The sequence below is a fragment of the Nyctereutes procyonoides genome, unplaced genomic scaffold (assembly GCF_905146905.1).
Source record: "Nyctereutes procyonoides isolate TBG_1078 unplaced genomic scaffold, NYPRO_anot_genome, whole genome shotgun sequence".
Lineage (NCBI taxonomy): Eukaryota > Metazoa > Chordata > Mammalia > Carnivora > Canidae > Nyctereutes > Nyctereutes procyonoides.
The window spans coordinates 77,307,162-77,331,401 of NW_026575146.1; the positions used below are offsets into that span (position 1 = coordinate 77,307,162).

Consider the following 24,240-nt stretch of genomic DNA (forward strand, 5'->3'; position numbering starts at 1 on the left):
CATAAAACAAGTGAATTCCATGGTCACAAGAGGGAACTGAAACTGAATGGCCTCACTAAAGATCTGGAACTAGATACTATCTAAGAATTTACTACTGAGTGTGGTTGGGATTTTAGGCCTCATGCACTTTGAGACATGAACATGAACACAGGCCAGCCAGTCTCAGGTGTTGTTGCTACCTGTAACCACTTTAAGAGAACCCCAGCTATGCAGGTTAGGTGTAAGCCCTACTTGTGGTCTTTTCAGTTTTAGAAGTTAAGTACTTTTGGCTTAATCTGACGAGATTTATTACAAATAATTAGCTTGGTAATGAGTTATTCCAGTATTTGGTGACAGTTTAAATGCCACCAAATACTCCTTGCCAGAGAATATTACTAGGAGTATCCAATTCTATATTATGTATGGATATACACAGAACACACACATATACACAGAGATTTATGAATTTTATTATACTAGGAAGGCTATGGTCTGATTTCACAAAGCCTGTATTATGTTCTCCTGATATTACATGTCCCTGACATTACTTAAACAGCCCCATGAAACTATGGGAACATATGAAATTTAAACAAACCCTTATCGGTGAACACTCATCATTTCCATTTTAGAAATTGTAACTTTATTGATGCATATTCATCTTTTCATTGTTTGAACTTCATTATCATATATTCCTAGTGTTTTTTTCCAGGTCAGAGTTACACATTTCACATTGGTATATACTGCTTTTCAAAAGATGTATATTATCATCAGGAAGAAAAACATATAACTGCCATTTCTGCAGTAGTATTTAATATATTTGATGAAACCACCAAATCCCAGATTTTTCTATTTATTTCATGGGGATGAGGGAAGAATATGGGAAGCTGTCCTTCAAATTTGGCATAGCTTCTACCAGAGAAGTTTGATTTTTTAAAAATGCTACAAATTAGAAACAATCATATCAAAGATTACATGGTAATGCAGAAATTTAAAAATCAATGATGAACTCAAAACTAAGAAAATTTTTATCATTTTTATCATCATAAATCTCTTTTAATGTTACTTTGAACCCTTGCCTTAACATTGAGAAAATTCAAGTAAGCTGTGTGCAGTAGCCAGTTATTGCAAAATTAAAATTGTTTCAGTCTGCCATGTGAGAAAAATCACAAAATAGAATTGAGTTTCTACTATATAAACCAATGGAACATGAAATCAAGATCCCAAAAATAACCCAAACTCAGATCGATGGCTGAGGGTATGCCAGGAGCCAACTGCAATAAGATACTACCAAAATAATGCTGTGGAATGCAGTGATATATATTTCTGCATTTCAACTGTTTCTCTGAATTTTTTTCTAGTTTCCTTTTCCAGATACAATTTTTAAATATCATACATTTTCTTTTTGATTCATTTAAAATATTTTATCACTACTTTCCACCATCTTAAGAACTATGTATATTGGTGTAGACGTCCTTGGGCTGATTTTTGGAGTGCTCTTGTGCCTTCTGGATCGGTTTCCTTCTCCCACAAAAAAGGTAGTTTTCAGCTATTATTTCTTTAAATAATTTTTTTTTTTGGCCCCTTTTCTCTCTTCTGGGATCTCTTTAATGCAAATGTTATTATGCTTGATGGAGTCAGAGTTCCCTATCTTCAACTTACATAAGTTTCCCCTCTTGGGCAGCCCGGGTGGCTCAGCGCTTTAGTGCCACCTTCAGCCCAGGGCCTGATCCTGGAGACCTAGGATCGAGTCCCACGTCAGGCTCCCTGCATGGAATCTGCTTCTCCCTTTGCCTGTGTCTCTGCCTCTCTCTCTCTCTCTCTCATGAATAAATAAATAAAAATCTTTAAAAATAAAAATTCACCTCTCATTTGCTCAGCTAATTACTTTCTATTATTGTCTTCCAGGTCATAATACATTCCTCTGTGTCATCTAGCCTGTTTATTCCATCAATGTATTTATTTTAGTTTTAAAAAGATTTTATTTATTCATGACAGTGAGAGAGAGAGAGAGACAGAAAGACAAAGAGAGAGAAGGGCAGAGACACAGGCAGAGGGAGAAGCAGGCTCTGTGCAGGGAGCCTGACGTGGGACTTGATCCTGGGACTCCTTGGTCACTTCCTGGGCCGAAGGCAGGCGCTAAAACGCTGAGCCACCCAGGAATCCCCTCCATCAATGTATTTTTAATTTATTGTGTTCTTCATCTCTGATTGGTTCTTCATAACCTCAGTGGTAAGGGTCTCACCGAGGTCCTTCACTCTTCTCAAGTCCAGGGAGTATCTTTATGATCATTAAATTCTCTATCTGGTATATTACTTACATCTGTTTTTGCTTAGGTCTCTTGCTGTGGTTTGGTCCTGTTCTTTCATTTGGGAGATATGTCCCTCTCCTCATTTTCTCTATTTATTATTAAAGTCAGCTAGGTCTCTTCCTTTTGAAGGTAACAGCCTTATGAAGGGGTCCTGTAGTGCCCTGCAGCGCGTTATCGCCTGTGCTCTGGGACCTGTCGTTTCAGTGTCTCCTATGTGTGTTGCCTGTGCCTGCTGTTGTGTCCCTGCCTTTTTCCTCCGGTCTAGTCATCTGGAGAGGCTCTCTTTGCTTGTTGTGGACAGGGTTTGGTCCTCAGCTGGGTAGATCACAGCCTAATATATGCTGGTCTGCTTGTGTAATGAGACCTGCTGTCACTGCCACGTCTGGAAATGATCTCTCATAAAACATGCAGGTCAGGAGATGAGGTGTTGGTGGGATTTTATCTGGTCTCCTGGGGAAAGGGGCTCACAGTGCCAGCACTGAAGCAAGAGTGACTGGGAAAGTGATCCACTGGATTAGACGGGTAGGGCTTGGTGTAAGCAAGTTAGGTAAGGTGTGTTGGTGCCGCACTGGTTCCAGCAAGTGGCCATGTTTATGCTGGGGGGCCGGGGAGAGAAATGGTGCCTACTACTCCTTTGTTCCTGGAGGGGTGTTCTCATAATCCCTGCCTCTCCAGGCCATGCTCGGAGATGAGTAAATCACTCTCCCTCTCATCTGCCCCTAGCACTTTTCAAACTGCTGATTCCTGGCTCTATTTCCACTGGTTGGTTATCGTGCTCTCCCAGAGCCCAGCCCACAGAAACTGAAAATCCAGTTAAGTCCCACTGGTTTTAAGAATTCTTGGAATTTGGCCCATCACTTTCAAAGCCAGATGTCATGGGGATTTGTCTTCCCTGTGTGGGCTCCCCAGTGTGATAGTCTGGTTTTTGCCTTCTCTGCACCACTGGCTTTGTCCCCACCACTGACTGCCAGTCTGTTTTACTCTCAAACTGCATCTTTGCCTTTCCTACCTCTTTTAATATTGCCTCATCTCTACCTTTAGTTGATGAGTTTATGTCTTCAGGTCGGTTTCTGGGTTACTTATGCTGATAGAAGTGTTGTCTAGTGGTATCCATAAGAGGGGGCAAGCTTAGGGTCCTCCTACTCTGCCATCTTCCCTAATTCTCTCTCTTCCCTTTGATTCATTTTATAAACAAATACTAAGTGCATATACTGAGTGTTACTCAATGTTGATTATATAGATACAGCAGCAAACTCCTTGCCCTTATGGAGTTTATATTCCAAGGGACATCAATTTTAATATCCACCATTAGAGTTTGATAAGTGCCTAAAGAGATTCTTATTTCAACAGCTTATTTCTTGAGTGATAACTGTAACTGTAAAGGTTCTAACTAAAGCCCTTATTGCACCACTTGTGTGATCCTGGGATCACTGGGATGTGTTTAGCTATGGCTGATAGATTCACTTTACCAATACAAAGTTTTTTCTCCTATGAGACTGGATGAAATTTATCACCAATATGGGTTCTGTGATGAATTTTAACATATGAACTTGAACTGAACTGCTTACCACATATCTTACACTTATAAGGTTTCTCTCCTGTGTGAACTCTCTGATGAGATTTTAGATGTCCAGACTGACTAAAGACCTTACTGCATACATTACATTTGTATGGTTTCTCTCCAGTGTGGACTCTCTGATGAACCTTAAGATTTGAGGTCCTAGTGAAGTGCTTACCACATGCCCTACATGTATATGGGTTCTCTCCCATATGAACACTCTGGTGCACATCAAGATCCAAGCTTGTCTTGTAGCCCTTACCACACTCCTCACATTTGTATGGTTTTTCTTTGGTGTGGACTTTCTGATGAGCTTGCAGGCATGATTTCTGACCAAATCCTTTCCCACACTCTTCACATTTGAATGGTTTTTCTCCACTGTGGACTCGCTGATGTGTCAAAAGAGGTGAGATCCATCGGAAGCTCTTCCCACATTCCTTACAATTATAGGGTTTCTCCTCTGTGTGGAACCTCCGATGGTAATAAAGATGTGTCCTAGAAAAGAAGCTCTTTCCACATTCTTCACATTTGTGTGGTTTCTGTCCCATGTGGACTTTCTTATGGATACGAAGACGTGAACGCCAAGTATAGGACTTCCCACACTCCTCACATTTGTATGGTTTTTCTCCTGTGTGGACCACACAATGACTATTAAGTGCTGACCTACGACGAAAGCTCTTACCACAGATATCACACTTAAATGGCTTTTCCCCGGTGTGGACTCTCTGATGGTCCTGAAGATGGCAAGCATTAATGAAGGCCTTCCCACATCCCTTACACTTATAAAGTTTCTCTCCCGAGTGTAACCTGCAATGATTACTAAGTTCTGATCTACGGCTGAAGCCTTTCCCACATTCTTCACATTTGAATGCCTTCCCTATAGTGTGGACTTTCTGATGAGTTTGCAGATGTGAGTTCTGACTGAATTCTTTACCACACTCATCACACCTATACCGTTTCTCTCCCAGGTGAACTCTCTGATGAATACGAAGTGCTGAACTATAAAAGAAGCATTTCCCACACTCACGACATGTATGAGACTTTTTTCCAGAGTTTAACTGCTGAAGATCACAGTTGGAAGTATCACTGAAGAATTCTTTACACCCATTTCCCTGGTAAGTTTTCTGGCCTGTGCGGATTATAGACAGTTCTGCTCCCACCTGGCTGGGTAAATCACGTTGTTTGTACAATTGAGAACTCTTTATCATGGAGTTTTGACATCGGGTTAAGTCATTTGCAATGTGTTGCCAGATTTGCCAGCAAGGAAGTTCTTCATGTGGTTCTGCTTTAGGACTAGTCTCCATTTCATGTTGGACTTTGTCTCCTAAAATGACAGAATGCAGTGATGTGGAGAAATGAAGGCTTTGTTCAATGTCTTCAAGATTTAACAGTTAGGGAAGAGCATGGGACTTTAATGAATCAAGGGAATATTCCCTACATCTTTCTAGTGTTTATCATGGTCTCTAGTTTAAATGTCTACATAAACCAAGAGGTAGTCTAGTAGGCCCCTATTCACTAAGCACTAATGAAACAAATTTAGAATCCCACTAGTCTCATATGTGACATACAAGTTAGAAGTCAAAGACTGAATACCAAAATGATGATACATGTTAATTTTGCTGTTTCTACTGAATTTCAAAAATCAGTGCAAACTCTTAAAAAAAAAAAAAAAAAAAAAAAAAGCTCTACATCCAACATGGAGCCAACACCCAGCTTAAACTCACAACCCTGAGATCAAGACCTGAGCTGAGATTGAATTGGACACAACTGACTGAGCCATACAGATGCTCCCAGTAAACTCTTAAACAATAAATTATGCAGCGAATAAATTATATACACAATGACAGCCTTTGTCCTCAACATCTGAGAGACAGTTCTAAGCCCTTGCAATGTCAAGCCTGAAAGGAGTGCTATAACATCTTGGGTCACATTAGAAAGTTTAATAATATGATTTAGGGATGATATGACCATACCAGAAAGACCAAGAATTATTTGGGGTGATGCTTTCAATCACCTCCTGGTGTGGACCAAGCATGACCACATGAACCCATTCAGTCTACACTGGTCATATGACAGAGCTCCAATAATTACTCTGGACACCAGATCAGGTGAGTTTCCCTAATTGGCAATATCCTGTGTATAACTACACCTTCATTTTGGGAAAGTAACACAATAACATATCTCTGACTCCATGGAGAGAAGACAATGGAAACTCTGCATCTGGTACTTCCCTAAACTCCCTCTCTTGTGCTTTTTCTCTTGCTTGATTGTAAGGTGTATCCTTCCCTGTAACAAACACTAACTCTGAGTATAACCGCATTCAGTGAATGTGGTCCCTTTTAGAAAATGATTCAATCTGAAGGCAATTTTGGGAATCTCCCAAACCTATAGTTGAAGTCAAGTGCAGGAGGTCTGTGTAAACTGTCCTTCTAAACTTTGTAGTTGCTTACACTCTTTGCAATCTTTCTGTCAAACAGCCAGAACTGACTATAGCTACATATTTTAAGTATTCCTGCATTCTACACAATGTGTGTAGTTCCTCTTATTTAACTGTGTTCATACACATGGTAACTTAAGATATCTAAAATTAAAAAGGGAAAGGAAACTGAAGTTTTGCTGTCAAATCAGAAGTCTGTATCTTACAGGAATATCCACAAGGGTAGTATTACTGATAAAAGAACCAAAGGTGGCAAACCACTAGGGGTGAAAAGACTACATGAAGGTTTATGCATTTGGTTTCTTCTGAGGCTTCTGGACTGTCTAATTCAAAACAAAGTATGGAAAATCTTTGGATGTAAATAAATTGGGTTATCACATCAGTTTTTCCAGTTGAAAACTGCAGCCGTTTAGTCATCTGTAAAATAAACTTTAAACCATGCAATAAGTATTTAGGAAAAAGGGACAGAAACTATCTGAACATCATTATTCAGGAATGGGGTGATTGCATGAATTGTCTTATAAAGTCATTCGTATAAATCTGTGTACACATAAAATGTTTCTTTTGAAAAAAAAATTTTTGGATATACTGAAAGATGCATTTCCTAGTGGGGCTTGTGTTCTAAAAAGTTTGAACTTAGTTCAGGAACTCAGCAAGTCTCTCATTCAAAAAATGGTTCATATGGAAAAGTAAGTCCTAAGTATAAAAACTTTGAAAAATATCCATAGGTGAGTGTGCACCTCTTGGTTATATTTAATAAATTGTCCCTTTAAAATAGTTTTCTTTGGATGAAGGAGAAAAAAAAAGTCTGAGGATGTGACAATTTTGAGTGGGCCATTTCCTGATACTTTCCAGGTTATAATAATGTTCATAATGTTCATCAATTGAAAATGAAACAATAGATTTCCTAATAAATATATGGAAATCATGTGAAATCATTATTCTTTAAAGCTTATTTAATGGCTACATTTGTAAAAAATAAAGGTGCAGAAATATATACCATATTTTTGAACAAAAATGATCAGGAATAGACAATATTCAGCTGTGTGAGTGGTATTATTTTCATCATATCCACTTCTGGTACATGAAGGGGAAGCCTGGCTATAATGATGTGGACAAAGGCTTTGTAAGAAGCAAATGAGCTAGAGGAGGGCAAATTGTGGAAAGGATAAACAACTTTCAAGCTGATTGCTATTGAAGGTTCCCCCCCCCATTTGTGGGGGATCTGTTCAGGAACAGACATCAGAATCCTCATTTTAAAGATTTTTTGGGGCACCTGGCTAGCTTAGTCAGTAAAATATGTGACTATTGATCTTGGGATTGTAAGTTTGCGCCCCACGTTAGGAGTAGAGATTATATAAAAAAACTAAACCTTTGGGGTGCCTGGGTGGCTCAGCTGGTTAAGTGTCTAACTCTATTTCAGCTCAGGTCATGATTGTAGGGTGGTGAGATCAAGCCCCATGTCAGACTCCACACTGGTCATGGAGCCTACTTAGGATTCTATCTCTCCTTCCCCTGCTACCCCTCCCCCCACTCACACTCTAAATAAATAAATATATAAATAAATAACCTTTAAAAAAAAAGTATTTTTTGAGGAAGAGAGGAAGATGGCAATGGAGTAAGAGGATACTAGGCTGCCCCTACCCCACAAATACAACTAGGTAATTACAAAATCATCCTCAATACCCCAGAATCAACCCAAAGACTGGCAGAACAAACTCTACGACTAAAAGTAAAGAGGCTACATCAAAGAAGTTAGGAAGCATGGAAACATGGTTTGGGAAAGAAACAGATTGTGGCTGCTGTGGAGAAGAGGGAGCCATGGTTATGAAGAAGGGAGTGACACAGACTAGCACACAGGAGAGTGCACAGGGAAAATATATTCGCATAGCAAAAGGCAAGAGAGGCCAAATTTTATGAGTTCTTGCAGACAGCAGTGTTTGAAGCCTTGAGTTTTAAAGGTCAGCAGGTTTGTCCTGGGGACAGTCTGGAGCCACTGGGGTTGCCCTTGGAGAGAAGGCAGGGGAAATAGCCCATGAACATACAGCATGGAACAGCAATCTGAAGAGTACCTGGGACACACAGTGGGGAGGTTATTTGTTCATCTTGGAGCATGTCCCAGAGAGATCCCCCAGAAACAAAGGAACTGGCAGGTGACATTTCCCTCCCCAGGCCCTAAGCACAAGCACAGGGCCTCCTGCAGGAACCAGTACAATGCTAATACTTGCTACCTAACCTGCCATGCTCCATGCCACACTCCCTCATACTCCACTGGAACTGTCCTTCCCAATCATACTTGCCATAGTGCCAGCATGACAGGCCTCCTCCCCTAGAAGATTGGCCAAACCCCTGCCCACACCATGTCTCCCACTCAGGAGTTTTGCAGGGCGTCAAGTGCTGGCGGCAGTGGCAACAGGTCTCTTTTCATGAACAGACCTGAGCACACCTAGCTAAAACTTGCCATTTTCAGGCCAGGATCAAACACTGCCCACAGTGGGCAAAGAGAGCCTCTGCAGATGACTATCTTGAAGGATGAAGAGGCCAGGACATAACAGCAGAGTGCATGCAGCATACATAGGAGATAGAGATACTCCCTGATGCACCAGGCCCTGGGAAACAGAGGACACTGCAAGATCTCTTCTTCACAAGGCCATTACCCTCAAGAACAGGAGATATAGCTGACTTTCCTAACACACAGTAACAGGCACAGAGACTTACAGAAAAGGAGAAGACAAAGGAATTTTTCCAAATGAAAGAACAGGACAAGGCCATGGCCAGAGACCTAAGTGGAACAAATCCAACTAATATGCCTGATAGAGAATTTAAAGCAATGATCATAAAGATACTCACTGAACCTGAGAAAACAGTAGAAGAAATCAGTAAGACCTTTACCATGGAGTGAAGGAATAACATAGCAGAGATAAAGGTTCAATAAATGAAATGAGAAACATACTTGATGGCATGAACAGCAGGCTGGAAGAAGCAGGGGAACAAATTAAGGACCTAGGAGACAGAGTAATAGAAAGTAATCAAGCTGAACAAAAGAGAGAAAAAATAATTATGCAAAATAAGAATAGACTTAGTGAACTCAATGAACCATAAAACATGTAACATTTGTATTATAGGTATCCCAGAAGAAGAACAGAGAAAAAAGAGAGTAGAAAATTTATTTGAGAAAACAATAGCTAAAACCTTCCCTAATCTAGGGAAGGAAACAGACATCCAGATCCAGGATACAGAAAACCCCCAACAAAATCAACAAAAGCAGATTCATACCAAGGCATATTGTAATTAAAATGGCAAAATGTGGGCATCCCTGGGCGGCGCAGCGGTTTGGCGCCTGCCTTTGGCCCAGGGCGCGATCCTGGAGACCCGGGATCGAATCCCATATCGGGCTCCCGGTGCATGGAGCCTGCTTCTCCCTCTGCCTATGTCTCTGCCTCTCTCTCTCTCTGACTATCATAAATAAATAAATTTAAAAAAAATGGCAAAATGTAGTGATAAAGAAAACAATTTTAAGATAGCAAGCAAAAAGAAGACAGTTACATACAAAGGAAACCCCATAAGGATATTAGCTGATTTTTCAGAAGAAACCATGCAGGCCAGAAGAAAATGGCATGATATTCAAAGTCTTGAAAGTAAAAAATCTGGAACCAATAATACTCTATCCAGCAAGGTTACCATTAAAATATAAGGAGATAAAGAGTTTCCCGTATGAACAAAAATCAGAGGAGTTCATGACCACTAAACCAGCCCTGCAATAAATATTAAAAGGGGACACTTTGGGAAGACCAGAAGTGACAGTATAAAAGTAGGAAACACAAAAGCAATAAAAATGAATATTTCTATTAAAAAATCAGTCAAGGAACTCATAAAATAAAAGGATGAAAAATATGATACCATATACCTAATACATAGGGATGAGAGGAGTAAAGAATGAGTTCAATTGTAAATGACCATCACCTTAATGTAGTCTGCTATACACAGATGCTGCATACAAACCTAATAATAATCACAAATGAAAAACCACTGATAAATATAGAAAGAATAAAGAGGAAGAAATCCAAATATACTGATTAAAAAAATCAGCAAACCATGAAAGAAAGACAAGGATCAGAGAAAATCTTCAGAAACAAACGCAAAACTAGTAATAAAATGGCAATACATAATATCTATCAACAAATTACTTTGAATGTAAACACACTAAATGATTCAATCAAGAGACATAGGGTGACAAAATGGATAAACAAGACTTTTCTATATGCTGCCTATAAAAAACTCATTTTAGACCTAAAAGCATCTGCAGATTGAAAGTGAGGGGATGGAGAAATATCTATCATGCAAATGGTTGTGAAAGGAAAACCAGAATAGCAATATTTATATCAGATAAACTAGACTTTAAAACAAAGACTATAACCAAAGACAAAAAAAGAACACTAATAATAATAATAAAGGAGATAATCCCACAAGAATATACAAGAATTGTAAATATGCACCCAACATGGAAGCACCCTAGTATATAAAACAGTTAATGACAAACACAAGGGCACTAATCCATAATAATAAATTAACAGTAGGGAACTTTAACACCTCACTTACATCAATGGACAGATTAACTAAACAGAAAATCAACAAGGAAACAATGGCTTTGAATGACTCATTGGAACAGATGGATTTAACAGACATATTAAGAACATTCCATCCAAAAAAAAAAAAAAAAAGAACATTCCATCCTAAAACAGCAGAATACACATTCTTTTCAAGTGTACATGGAACATTCTCCAAGATAGATCATATATTAGGCCACAAAACAAGTGTCAACAAATTCAAAAAGATCAAAATCATATACATACATCTTTTCTGACCACAACACTATGAAACTAAAAGTCAGTCACAAGAAAAAAATCTAGAAAGACCACAAATACATGGAAGTCAAATAACATGCTAGTAAACAATGAATGGGTCAACCAAGAAATAAAAAGTACATGGAAATAAATGAGAACACAACAGTCCAAAACCTTTGGGATGCTGAAAAAGTGGTTCTAAGAGGGAAGTTTATAGCACCACAAGCTGACCTCAATAAGCAGGAAAAATTTCAAACAACCTAACTTTACATCTAAAGGAGCTAGGAAAGGAACAACACACAAAATCTACCAGTAGAAGGAATGAAATAATAAATATTAGAGAAGTAAATGATATAGAAACTAAAAGAATAGAACAGATTAAAGAAACTAGGAACTAATTCTTTGGAAAAAATCAATAAAATTAATAAACCTCTAGCCAGATTTATCAAGAGAAAAGGAGAAAGAACTCAAATAAATACAATCACAAATGAGAGAAGAGAAATAACCAACCACAGAAATACAAATAATTACAAGAGAGAATTACAAAAAACTATATGCCAACAAACTGGACAACCTAGAAGAAATGGATAAATCCCTAGAAACATTTAACCTAACAAAACTAAGATAGGATAGAACATTAGAACAGACCAATTATCAGCATAGAAACTGAATCAGTAATCTAAGAGCCCCAACAAATGAAAGTCCAGCACCAGATGGCTTCACAGATGAATTCTGTCAAATCAAACTATTCCAAAAAATAGAAAAGGAAGGAAAACTTCCAACTTCATTCTATGAGGACAGCATTACCCTGATACCAAAACTAGATGAAGGCACCACAAAAAAAGAGAACCATAGGCTGATACCTTTGATGAACATAGATGGAAAAATCCTCAACAAAATACTAGCAAACTGAATCCAACAATATATTAAATAAATCATCACAATTAAGTGAGATTTATTCCTGGGTTGCAAGGGTAATTCAATATTTGCAAATCAGTGTGATACATCACATCAATAAAAGAAAGGATAAGAACCATATCACTATTTGAATAGATGTGGAAAAAGCATTTGACAAAGTACAACATCTATTCATGGTAAAAACCCCCAACAAAGTAGGTTTAAAGGGAACATACCTCAACATCATAAAGGCTATATACGAAAAACCCACTGGTTTATGGTCACTTATTGATTGCTTCATGAGTCATGGAGTGACTAGTGAAAAGGAAGCCTATGCACTGGTTTCTTACAAGGCTTCTGGGTTCTTTGAAGATAGAGTGGAAAAATTTTGGATAAAGTTAAATTGGTATTTTGCATCAGTTTTTCACAAATTGCAAACTAAAAACCTTTACTGAGCTGTGAAATAAATTTAAAAGCCTGTAATAAGCATTCAGAAAAATAAACTATCCTACATCACCGATGACAGTTAACACAGTTAAGTTCTCCTATCCATTTATTCATTCATGAAGTCAATAAATATTTGCAAATACTGCCTCATCCTTGGACTAGTCTGGGCATGGAGGACACATCAATAATCAAAACAATTTAAGTTCTCCTCCTGCAGATTATAACCACTGGGGAGAGAGAAGTAAGAGGTAAACAAAAATGTATGAGACACAATAGAAAGCAAGAGGAGTAAAGACAGCATTGTATTTTATGCAGAATGGTCAGAAGGCCTGTGTCATGGTATTAAAATCTAGCAGAGACCTAACTGAAGAAGAGAAGAACCAGTAGGATTTTCAGTGAAAGAATATTCCAAGCAGTGTGAAAAAGTAACAGGTCCCAAAGGGAGAAGTTTCTGTAACAGACTTAATGGTTCCTGAAAGATGTCCATGCCCAATCCCCAGAACCTGTGAGCATGCTATGTTAATTGGGTTGTGGATGCAATGAAAGATGCTAATCAGCTGATCAGAAAAACAGGAAGATCATTCTGGATTATCTGGGAGGGAGCAATGTCATCAGAAGGGTCCTGACAAGGTAGCAGACAGGAATGCAGCCTTGTAGACACCTTACATATTATCCCCATGAGATGTGTCAGAGATCATACCTAAACAACAAAAATACAATAAAAGTTTATCATTTAGTCTGCTACATTCATAGTAATTTGATAAGGCAGCAATAGGCGATGTACAGTATCCTTGGCAGGTCTGAGTAACGGCACGGAGGACAACGTGGGTGGAAAAATGCAGTGAGAGGGGCACCTGGCTGGCTCCATCTGTAGAGCGTGTGACTCTTGATCTCAGGGCTGTGAGTTCAAGCCCCATGTCGGGTGTAGGATTACTTAAAAACAAAACAAACCTTAAAAAAATAAAAATAGAGAAAGATAGAAAGAGGACAGATGCATTCAAAAGAGAGGAATTGGGGATACAGAGCAGACTCTAAGAGTCACTGTAAGTGGTTTTAAATTTAAGGTGAAAAAAAAAGAAGCCATTATGAATTTTTAAAAAGATTTTATTTATTTATTTATTTGAGTGAGAGAAAGAGAGAGAGCACACACACAAGCTAGGGCAGAGAGAGAGAGGGGCAGAGAGAGAGAGGGAAAACCAGGCTCCTCACTGAGTGGGGACCCTGATGCAGGGCTCGATTGCAGGACCCTGAGATCATGACCTGAGCCAAAGTCAGACACTTAACCGACTAAATCTCCCAGGTGCCCAGCCATAGTGGATTTTGAATAGAGGAATGGCAATCTCAATTACATTGCCTAGGAATTACTTTGCTCATAGAAAACAGATGTAGGATGGGAAGGTGGAAGCACAGCAACCTGTACAAAGGCTGTTATAATAATCCAGGAAAGAGGCTTGGCAGTTTAGAATATGGAAATAAGCATGGAGAAATATCAAACAGACAGTAGAACTGCCTGCAAGACCCTTACTTACTTGGTTCTTACCTGAATTGCCTTTTCTTTGGGTTGCTAACTTCACCATCCAAAACTTTTCTTCCCTTATCAAGTGGATCATATCTCGTTTGAATGGTTGATGCCCTGTGAACACAAAGTCATATGCTTAAAGTCAACAGATTCTAGGTAAAATTCACTGGAAAATGAGGTTCCCATTACATACTCATCAAGCAATCAGAAGCAACGTTTTTCAAATATTCTTTTCTCATGACTCATCTGAAGAAATATAATTTGCCAAGTCTCCTACACATATATAGAGTTAGGAAGTGTATGAGTTAGGAAGTACTTATTCTTCAATTTTTTGGAAGAATGTGAGAAGGACTGCTATTATCTGATTTATTTATTTCATTAAAAGTTGACAATAGGATTCATTGTACTGGTGTTATAATTCATGATAGGGTAAGGAATACATCAAGTAGCGCTAGCTGTATACCATCCATCTATAGTTCTTCAACAAAACAAAAATTTGCCTGTTGATTAAAAAAAAAACAAAAAACACTCTGTGTGTCCCACATATATTAGGGAAGTCAGATGCCCCAAATCAGGGAACCATTTCAAGGGCCTCAAAGGACACAAAGGATACAAAGCCACTCCTGGAGACTAACATTCAGTTACAGAGGGCTCAAGACCTCACCCACAGAGACCAGGTTCCCGAAGTTCTCTAGCATCACATCTCGGTAGAGCTTCCTCTGGGCGGAGTCCAACAGCCCCAGCTCCTCCTCTGTGAAGACCACGGCCACGTCCTTGAATGTCACTGCTTCCTATGATACCGAGCACATGTAATCTCAATCTTATAAGCAACCTTCACTGGGAGGGACAGCACTGAGAGACACTATTTTCTTACCTGTCACTTTTACTCAACAGAATGGCTAACATTCCTAACCCTTGGTTTCCTGTGTGAACCAAGGGTTCACACATGAACCTGGTTTCTTATATTTTACATATGCCAGGTGGAATATGAAATCAGAAACCTCCTTCTATAGCAGCTCTAAGGAGTCAATGCAGAAGCAGAAGTAAGGGCCTGGTAAATCCAGCAAAACTGGATGTTTTAAACTAAGATTATACCTCAATTTATAACTAGAGGCAACCAAGATGTCCCAGGTGGTGAACGGATAAATACTACATCCAGACCAGAGTACAATTTAGGGATTAAAAAAAAGCTATCAAGCCATGAAAAGACATGGAGTTACCTTAAATTCATATGGCTAAGTTAGAGAAGCCAATCTGAAATGCTACATACTGTATGATTCCAACCATATGACGCCCTGGAAAAGGTAATACTATGGAGACAATAAAAAGATCCATAGTTGGCAGGGGTTAGGGGAAGGGAAGGATAAATAGGTGGAACACAGAGGATTTTTAGGGCAGTGAAACTACTATGTAGGACACTGTATCAACAGAGACACAAATTTGTCCAAACCAACAGAAAGAACATCAAAGTCAATCCTAAGGTAATCTATGGATTCTGGAAATCTGGCCAATACAGGTCCATTGATTGTAACAAGTGTACCACTCTGGTGGTGGATGCTGACAGTGGGAGAGACTGTGGGTACATGAGGGCAGGGTGGGAAATCTTTGTACTTTCTGTTGGATTTTACTGTGAATGTTAAACTGCTCTAAAAAATAAAGCCTATGTATATTTACACACTTAAGGTTACTTCGAAAAAACAAATATATGAAAAAAAAATATATGAAGGAATAAAAGTAGACCAGTAAGTGACATGCAGGGAATGACTCAGACATAAGACAGACAAATTCTAGGTCTTCCTGTGTGAAAATCTCCAACAATATTTGCATTAAGCAGAAGTTAGAGCCTATTGCACTGTGAGGTATTTGAATATTCTATCTATAAAACTCTAATGTGGCATGTATCAAATGCACTTTTTCATTATTGAGTCCTCAGTACAATGAGGACAAAAAATAGGCAGCTTGTTCAGAGAAGTGACTTTTTGGAGAAAAGATTGCAAGCAGGAAAACAATCACTACAGCATTGCTTAAAACCGCCTAAATCGCCTTAATGTCTAGAAGCAGTAGGTAGTTAAAAATTAAAAATCATATCAATTTAGTAGGAACACAATGTAACCATATGTAATGTTCTATAACGTTAAACAAAAAAGCACAAGTCAATATTAGATGTATATCATGAATATTAATAAATCTATGAATATACATGAAAAAGAGTATGAGAAAATAAAAATAGTGAATGTGTCAGTGGTAAAACAAGCAGAACTGGTCTTTCTTATTAATTTGTCCACATTTGTTTTTGAAATAAAATGAATAGTGACAAAACAAATGCTAAAAACAAATACAGAGATCATTTAACCTGGTGTTCTTGAGTCATCTCAATAAAAGAAGAAAAACAAATAAGAGTGTGAGCTGGGCAGAGGGAGGAGGGAGACAGAGAATCCAAAGTAGGCTCCTTGCTCAAAGCAGAGCCAAGGCAGGGCTCAATCTCACAACCCTGAGATCATGACCTGAGCCAAAAATCAAGTCAGACGCTTAACTGACTGAGCCACCCAGACGCCCCAACACTAACATTTTGAGTAGTGAAATGGAATTTTAACAGCAAGAAAGGTAAGCCATATGCACCTTGAATGTGGTCATTTTTCCTTCCTACTTCTGGAGATGTACAGATTCCCGGAATACAAAGTCCTGGTAAGGCAGACCTGTGTCTGGTGGTGTCTGGAAAGGCAGAGAAGGACATGAAAGGGTGATAGGGTGATTAGTGATGTTTGTCTACATGAATGCTTATTGTGACTTAGCCAACGAGCCCCTTCCTTGGGGTGGCTGCTGCTGTCTACAACGTGAGGAGCAGGTCCTGGCATGGATACTTCATTCCTACACAACACACATACGGATTGTTGTATGTTGCCTTGTGCTATCTTGTGGCTCCCAAGATAGCAGATTCTGATATGATGGAAACTGAGAAAACATAATGCATCAAGCAAGAATCATCTCTGGGGCAACAATATTTGGGCTCAAGTCCTACTTCAGCTTCTCAATTACTGTATCATCAAATTAGTAACATCTCTTTTCCTCAGTTTTATCTTCTGTACAACCAAGACATAGTATTTCCAACTCATAGAACTGTTGAGAACTGGACGACATTTTGAGTACATTCAGGGTTTCTTATTTTTGTAGCTATAGTTAAAAAAAAAAATAACACTCAGTGTGAAATTGCTCTTATATATGTGATTTCTACCAAAAACATTGTAGGATACCTGAACCTCTGACACACTATTCCGTTGCATGAAGGTCACTCATAACCTCTGAAAAATCAGTTAACTTTTCCTCATTATTTTCCCTAATATTGTGTTACCTTAGCAATAAATTTTAAATTGTTGTAGACAACTATTTTCTAAATCAACAACAACATGGGTTTCTAGTATCTATTTAAAAACACAAGACTTGGGATCCCTGGGTGGCGCAGCGGTTTGGCGCCTGCCTTTGGCCCAGGGCGCGATCCTGGAGACCCGGGATCGAATCCCACATCGGGCTCCCGGTGCATGGAGCCTGCTTCTCCCTCTGCCTGTGTCTCTGCCTCTCTCTCTCTCTCTCTGTGACTATCATAAATACATTAAAAAAAATTAAAAAAAAAAAAAAAAAAAAAAACACAAGACTTGGGCAGCCCGGGTGACTCAACGGTTTAGTGCTGCCTTCAGCCCAGGGCGTGATCCTGGAGACCCGGGATCGAGTCCCATGTCACGCTCCCTGCATGGAGCCTGCTTCTCCCTCTGCCTGTGTCTCTGCCTCTGTGTGTGTCTCTCATGAATAAATAAATAAAATCTTAAAACACACACACACACACACACACAAGGCTGGGAGGGAGGGGAACAGTATGATGTAGCCAATCTGGAAAATGCTTTTGGCAGTTTATCAAAAAGTTAAACCAAAAGCTACCAGTCAGCCAAGCAATTGTACTCCTCGATATCTACCCAGGAGAAAATATATCTCCAAACAAAAACTTGTACTTAAGTATTTATAAAACTATTATTTATAAGAACCCCAAACTGGAAATAACTAAAACGTCTGCCTAGGGATCCCTGGGTGGCGCAGTGGTTTGGCGCCTGCCTTTGGTCCAGGGCGCGATCCTGGAGACCCGGGATCGAATCCCACGTCGGGCTCCTGGTGCATGGAGCCTGCTTCTCCCTCTGCCTGTGTCTCTGCCTCTCTCCCTCTCTCTCTCTATCATAAATAAATAAATAAATAAACAAACAAACAAACAAATAAATAAATAAGAAAATTAAAAAAAAAGTTTAAAACGTCTGCCTATAGGTGATGGACAAACAGTGGTATGTCCACAATGAAATATTAGTGAGTAATAAAAAGGAATAAAATGATGATGGATACAAGAGAGATGAACTTTTAAAATATTACAAGTGAAAGAAGCCTGTCACAAGAAGACCATATCCTATATAATCCCATTTATTTTTTTTATAATCCCATTTAAATAAAGGGTTCACAATATAAAGGCAGAAAAGAAGTTAGTGGTTGGCCAGGGTTGTTGAGAACAGGGATTAACGATAAATGGTAACAAGGGGTCTTAGCATAGGAATAAAAATGTTTTAAACTGAATTATGGTGATAGTTGCACCACTTGATGTTACAAAAATCACTGAATTGTTCACATGCAAAAGGAAAATTCTTTTTATTTTTTTATTTTTTTTATTTTATTTATGATAGTCACAGAGAGAGAGAGAGAGAGAGAGGCAGAGACACAGGCAGAGGGAGAAGCAGGCTCCATGCACCGGGAGCCTGATGTGGGATTCGATCCCGGGTCTCCAGGATCGCGCCCTGGGCCAAAGGCAGGCGCCAAACCGCTGCGCCACCCAGGGATCCTGCTAAAGGAAAATTCTTATATGTAAAACATAGATCAACAAGTTGCATCTGATAAGTAACATCTCATTTAAATTAACCAAACTGGACTCAGAGTCCATAAAGAATTTATATTTGACTGAATGAAAAAAGAAGTGGGAGGAAAAGGGATGATGACCTTTACAGCAGAAAGCCTGCTAATAAAACATGTCTTTCCACAGGATATTTTTTTTAATTTTATGTATTTATTCATGGTGGGGGGGGGGGCAGAGACACAGGCAGAGGGAGAAGCAGGCTCCATGCAGGGAGCCCGACGTGGGACTCAATCTCGGGACTCCAGGATCACACCTTGGGCCAAAGGCAGGCGCTAAACCACTTGAGCCACCCAGGGATCCCGGAAACTTTAATTACAAAAAGAAACCTAGTAACTCCAGTGGTAAAATGGCAAAGAATCTCCTTCACCAAGTGAACAAAACTGACATCACAGATATAAAACCAAAATGCATCCTTCAGCCCCCTTTATGGTGACTGAAAAGGCCACCTCACCACTTCTGTGGAATCGCTGCCAACAACGTGTAATCTGAATCAAACCATGGACTATATCACGTAAACCTCAAAAGCTGGACGTTTCTGATATAAATCTGCCTACACATCATGAACAAAAAACATCACGAACAAAATAATGAAGGATGAGGAATCATTCCACATTAAAGGAGACAAGGGAAACATGCCAGCAAAAGGCAGTACATGAAATTCACTTTAATTAGGGGAAAACACTATAAGAATTTTAAATGAAAAACAGAACAAATTTAAATATGGACTGTGGGTCAGATAGCACATCAACAGTGTAATTTTCTGATTTTGATCAAGATACTGTCATTGTATAAGAGAATATCCTTGTTCCTAGAAAATAAACACCATTTAAGAGAAAAATACAGGCCTAAAATGGTGTCACTTAGGCCAAGTCACCAAACTGGGATTTAATGTCTAACTTTTTTTTAAGATTTTATTTATTTATTCATAGAGACAGAGAGAGAGAGAGAGAGAGAGAGAGGGGCAGAGACACAGGCAGAGGGAGAAGCAGGCTCCATGCAGAGAGCCCTATGTGGGACTCGATCCCGGGTCTCCAGGATCACGCCCTGGGCTGCAGGTGGCGCTAAACCACTGCGCCACTGGGGCTGCCCTAATTTTTTTTTTTTTAAAGATTTTATTTATTTATTCATGAGACACATGGAGAGAGGCAGAGACACCGGCAGAGGGAGAAGCAGGCTCCCTGCAAGCCTGATGCAGTGCTCAACCCCAGGACCCTCACCACCTGGGCCAAAGGCAGACACTCAACCACTGAGCCATCCAGTTGCCTGTAATGTCTTCTATAATTCCAGTTTCAACCTCCCCAGAAACAGTGTTAACCAGTCACTCAAGGAATTTTCTGATAAGCACCAATGAAGTTAATCTGTCACAGAAGCCCTCTCTCCATCCCTTCAAGATGAGGTAATCTGCATGAGATCCCCTGCTTTTCCCTCAAAGGGAAAGTGACCTTGCCTGAAACAATCGTTTCTCTCCTCTTGCTAATAATTTCCTTGGCCCACCCTTCTTCCTACAAAAACCTTCCATTTTGTACAACTCCTGAAAGCTTCCTTCTACTTGCTTTATGGAATGCTGCCCAGTTTATGAATCATTTAACAAGGTCAACTGAGTCTTCAAATTTACTCAGCTGAATTTTTGTTAATAATACAAACATTTAGGGACAAAGAGGTATTGTCTACGGCATAATCTCAAAATCTTTGGGAAGAAAAGATGCATGAAGGATAAAAAGGCAAGGATAGTTGACAGCTGGCAGCAGATAGGCCTTGGTGTTTTCACCTCATTGTAAAAAATTTCAAGAATATCAGCAATTTTCAGACAACTCATTAGAGACAATGGTATGACAAGAAATGCAGTCTTTTTTGAGACAAAGGACAAGGAAAGAAAGGAGGCTCTGAAATACCACAATTATGTCCTTGTCCCTGAGAAATTGGGAGATACTCTGTCCTCCGTCCCGCCGCTCCAGCCGGAAAAGAACCCGGGGATCCCTGGGTGGCTCAGCAGTTTGGTGCCTGCCTTGGGCCCAGAGTGTGATCCTGGAGTCCCGGGATGGAGTCCCACATCGGGCTCCCTGCATGGAGTCTGCTTTTCCCTCTGGCTGTGTCTCCGCCTCTCTCTCTTTCTGTCGCTCATGAATAAATAAATAAAGTCTTTAAAAAAAAAAAAAAAAAAGAACTGCCAGTTATTTTACTGCAATAGCAGAGAAATGCAGTCCAGGACAAGTAAGATATGGGAAAACCACAGGCAAGTCCACAGAACAAAGAAGAGGACACTCTTTTACAGAGGAAATTTTACAAAATTTGGGAATGCTGTCATAAACGAAGTCTACGGGACTAACCTGGGGCTTGGAAGTATAGTGGCCTTTCACTGGCTGGGCTGAGGCCGGGGGAGGAAAGCCCGTCTTCTTCCCTCTGGGATACTAATGGTTAATATGGGATCAGGTGGTCTCCTCCAAGTGAGTCTGCAACTGACCAGAGTGGTAGGCAGGGTACGAGCGCTCTCCCCTGCCACTTCTGACTCCATTCCAAAGGAGGTTTCCTTTTATTAATTTTCACAGGAGTAACTCCTCAGAAGGGGTTGGGGACTATCAATCTTCCTACAGGGATCAAAGAGAAGGGCTGGAGCTCTCACCCCGTCCGATATTCATGGCTTTCAGGTTACTAAGCATTTAACAATTCTAAAGATAAATACCAAGAGACCACCACCATTCACCACGGGGCAGGAACTGTCCTTAGACTGTTATTTACACCACCTCGTTTGATTCTCGAACCACTGTATTTATAGAAAGGTAAGAATGCCATCACCATTTTACCAAAAACAAACACCCCCCCCCCAAAAAAAAGAAAACAGTGGAGACAGAGAAAGGTAAGTGGGTGGCCCAAAGTTCCCCCGCGCGAAAGGACAGAGCGAGGGAGTGTGGGCGGCCCGGGGAGGCAGCGCCGCAGGCGGAGGGCCCGGGAGACCCTCCAGCAGGCCAAGCGCTGCTCCGCCGCCCCAAACGCCAAGAGGGTCTCTGGACCCTCAAGCCACCTCTCTCTCTCACGCAGCAACTTCCCCCAAATCAATGGGCAGTGGCACCGGCGCCCAGAGAAGAACCAGGAGGGTCCCGACACCACAACCCACTCACCACAGCGACCGGAGAACCCTCGCACGCCGGCCCCCTAAGCGGAAGTGCCTGGGGCCGCCCCGCCCCTGACTGCGCGGGGGGCTCGACTACCCAGAATCCCCCCTTCCCCGCTGCCTTGCGGAAGCGTCCGAGTCTCTACGGCACTGGTTGGCGGACTACACTTCCCAAAAAGCCCCATTCCCACCCTCCTGGGCCGGAAGTGCTTGCGACTCCTGGGAGACGCGGCTCTATAGTTCCCACCGTGGTCGTGGGGGCGGAGTTCGTGTTGTCAGGTGCTTGGGCGCTAACGTGCGTTCCTACGCTGCGGCTAGGGTTAGCCCCTCCGCAGAAAATATTTTGTTATGTTTTGCTGCTATTAATTCTTCTGTACTGTAACAGCAAACCTAGATAATATATCGTTGGAAAGTTTAAACTGCGGTAAGGAACTTCAGAGCCTCAGAAGAAGGCACTAGGTGAGGGTGTAAGAAGCTGTACATTTGGAAATCTACACAGCAGAACTGTTGATTAACACACACACACACACACATACACACACACAAAACCCAAAACACTAGTTTAAAACTATATTACAAAATTCGTGGGCCCAAGAGAGATATGGTAATTTGGTTGATTCATTATTACACCTCTTCCACCTTAGTCTGAACACCCCAAATCCGTGAGTCACCTCCATTCTCTGTACACTATTATGTGATGGCCTAAAAAATTGTTATACCACCAAGAAGCGCCTTTAATGGGAATAGCCAAAGGCGCCTGGGTGGCTCAGTCAGGTGTCTGCCTTCAGGGTCCTGGGATCAAGTCCAGCATGAGGCTCCCTGCTTCTCAAGGATCCTGCTTCTCCCTCTCCTCTACCTGCCACTCTCCCTGCTTGTGCTCGCTCTCTCTCGAGCGGGCACTCTATCAAATACATAAATAAAATCTTTTTTAAAAAATTAAAATAACAGGAATAGCCAAGGCACCTCAACAGAACCTCATGGGCTTATAAGTCTTGGAGTTTCCTGGGGTATTTGGTAGACCACTCACATGGGATAAAGGCCAGAGACAACCTCAGGAGGAGGAAAAAGATTGGACACACACAGGTCCAAATCTGGGTTCTAGGCACCCCAATAGGACATTCACTATCAGTAATGACCAGAATCAGGCAGCAGAGGGCAACATAGAAAATACTGGCGTTGCATAGCATGGGTCCTCCTGAGGCACAGGACTGGATCGCAACTACTTGGATCTAAGAGCTATAGAGTCTCTTATTCTGACAATCTCACCTCTTTAAACATATATAGTCTTTTATTTTTATTTAAATTCTAGTTAACATACAGTGTAATACTGGTTTCAGGAGAAGTCAGTAATTCATCACTTACATGCAACACCCAGTGCTCATTACAAGTGCCCTCAATACCCATCACCCATCTAACCCATCTCCCACCCCACCTCCCTCCTTCACTCTTCTATTTGTTTTCTAGCCTTGGGAGTCTCTTATGGTTTGTTTCCCTTTCTCTTTTTTCTCCCTTCCCATATGTTAATGTTTTGTTTCTCAAATTCCACATATGAGTGAAACCATATGGTATTTGTCTTTCTCTGACCATTTCACTTAGCAGAATACACTCTAGCTCCATCCATGTCATTGCAAATGGTAAGATTTATTCTTTTTGATGGCTGAGTAATATTCCATTGTTTATATATACCACATCTTTATCTATTCATCAGTCAATGGACATTTGGAGTCTTTCCATAATTTTGCTATTGTTGATAATGCTGCTATAAACATCAAGGTGCATGTACCTATTTAAGCACACATAGTCTTATAAGTTGCACAGCCTTGAGTATCTTTATCTATGATGTCAGCCCTAGCCTGACATCACCAAAACTGGCCTTTAAAAAGATCAGGCTGATGACAGAGAAATTCCACTCCTAGGTATATACCCAAGATAAATTAAAACATATGTCCACACTTGTACAAAAATGTTCATAGCAGCATTATTTATAATAGCTAAATTGTAGAAACAATCCAAATGTCCAATTACTAATAACTAGGTAAAGAAAATTTACCTAGTAAATAAGTAAGATTCTGCAATTAAAAGATGGAGTACTGATTCGTTCAAGGATTAGCCTTGAAATCATGCTTAGTGAAAGAAGCTAGACACAATAAATAATGTGTTTTATGATCCTGTTTATATGAAATGCACAGAATACATAAATCTG

At 40.2% G+C, this 24,240-nt stretch overlaps 1 protein-coding gene across 4 annotated transcripts in view; it reads right to left on the bottom strand.

The window, feature by feature from the left end:
• Positions 1 to 474: 474 nt before the first annotated feature.
• The window catches only part of LOC129500711 (zinc finger protein 45-like), a 58,726-nt gene continuing 34,960 nt past the window's right edge, over positions 475 to 24,240 (bottom strand). Inside the window, exons 1-5 of one of the 4 annotated variants that reach the window (XM_055311404.1) lie at positions 22,045 to 22,083; positions 16,609 to 16,701; positions 14,654 to 14,780; positions 14,011 to 14,103; positions 475 to 5,169 (exon numbers count right to left, since the gene is read on the bottom strand). In XM_055311404.1, coding sequence (XP_055167379.1) covers positions 3,776 to 5,169; positions 14,011 to 14,103; positions 14,654 to 14,780; positions 16,609 to 16,623 — 1,629 coding nt within the window. In that variant the 5' untranslated portion in view covers positions 16,624 to 16,701; positions 22,045 to 22,083 and the 3' untranslated portion in view covers positions 475 to 3,775. Of the gene's footprint in view, positions 5,170 to 14,010; positions 14,104 to 14,653; positions 14,781 to 16,608; positions 16,702 to 21,255; positions 21,497 to 22,044; positions 22,084 to 24,240 lie in introns of those variants that run through there. The other 3 variants (XM_055311405.1, XM_055311406.1, XM_055311402.1) reach the window with 3 other exon arrangements.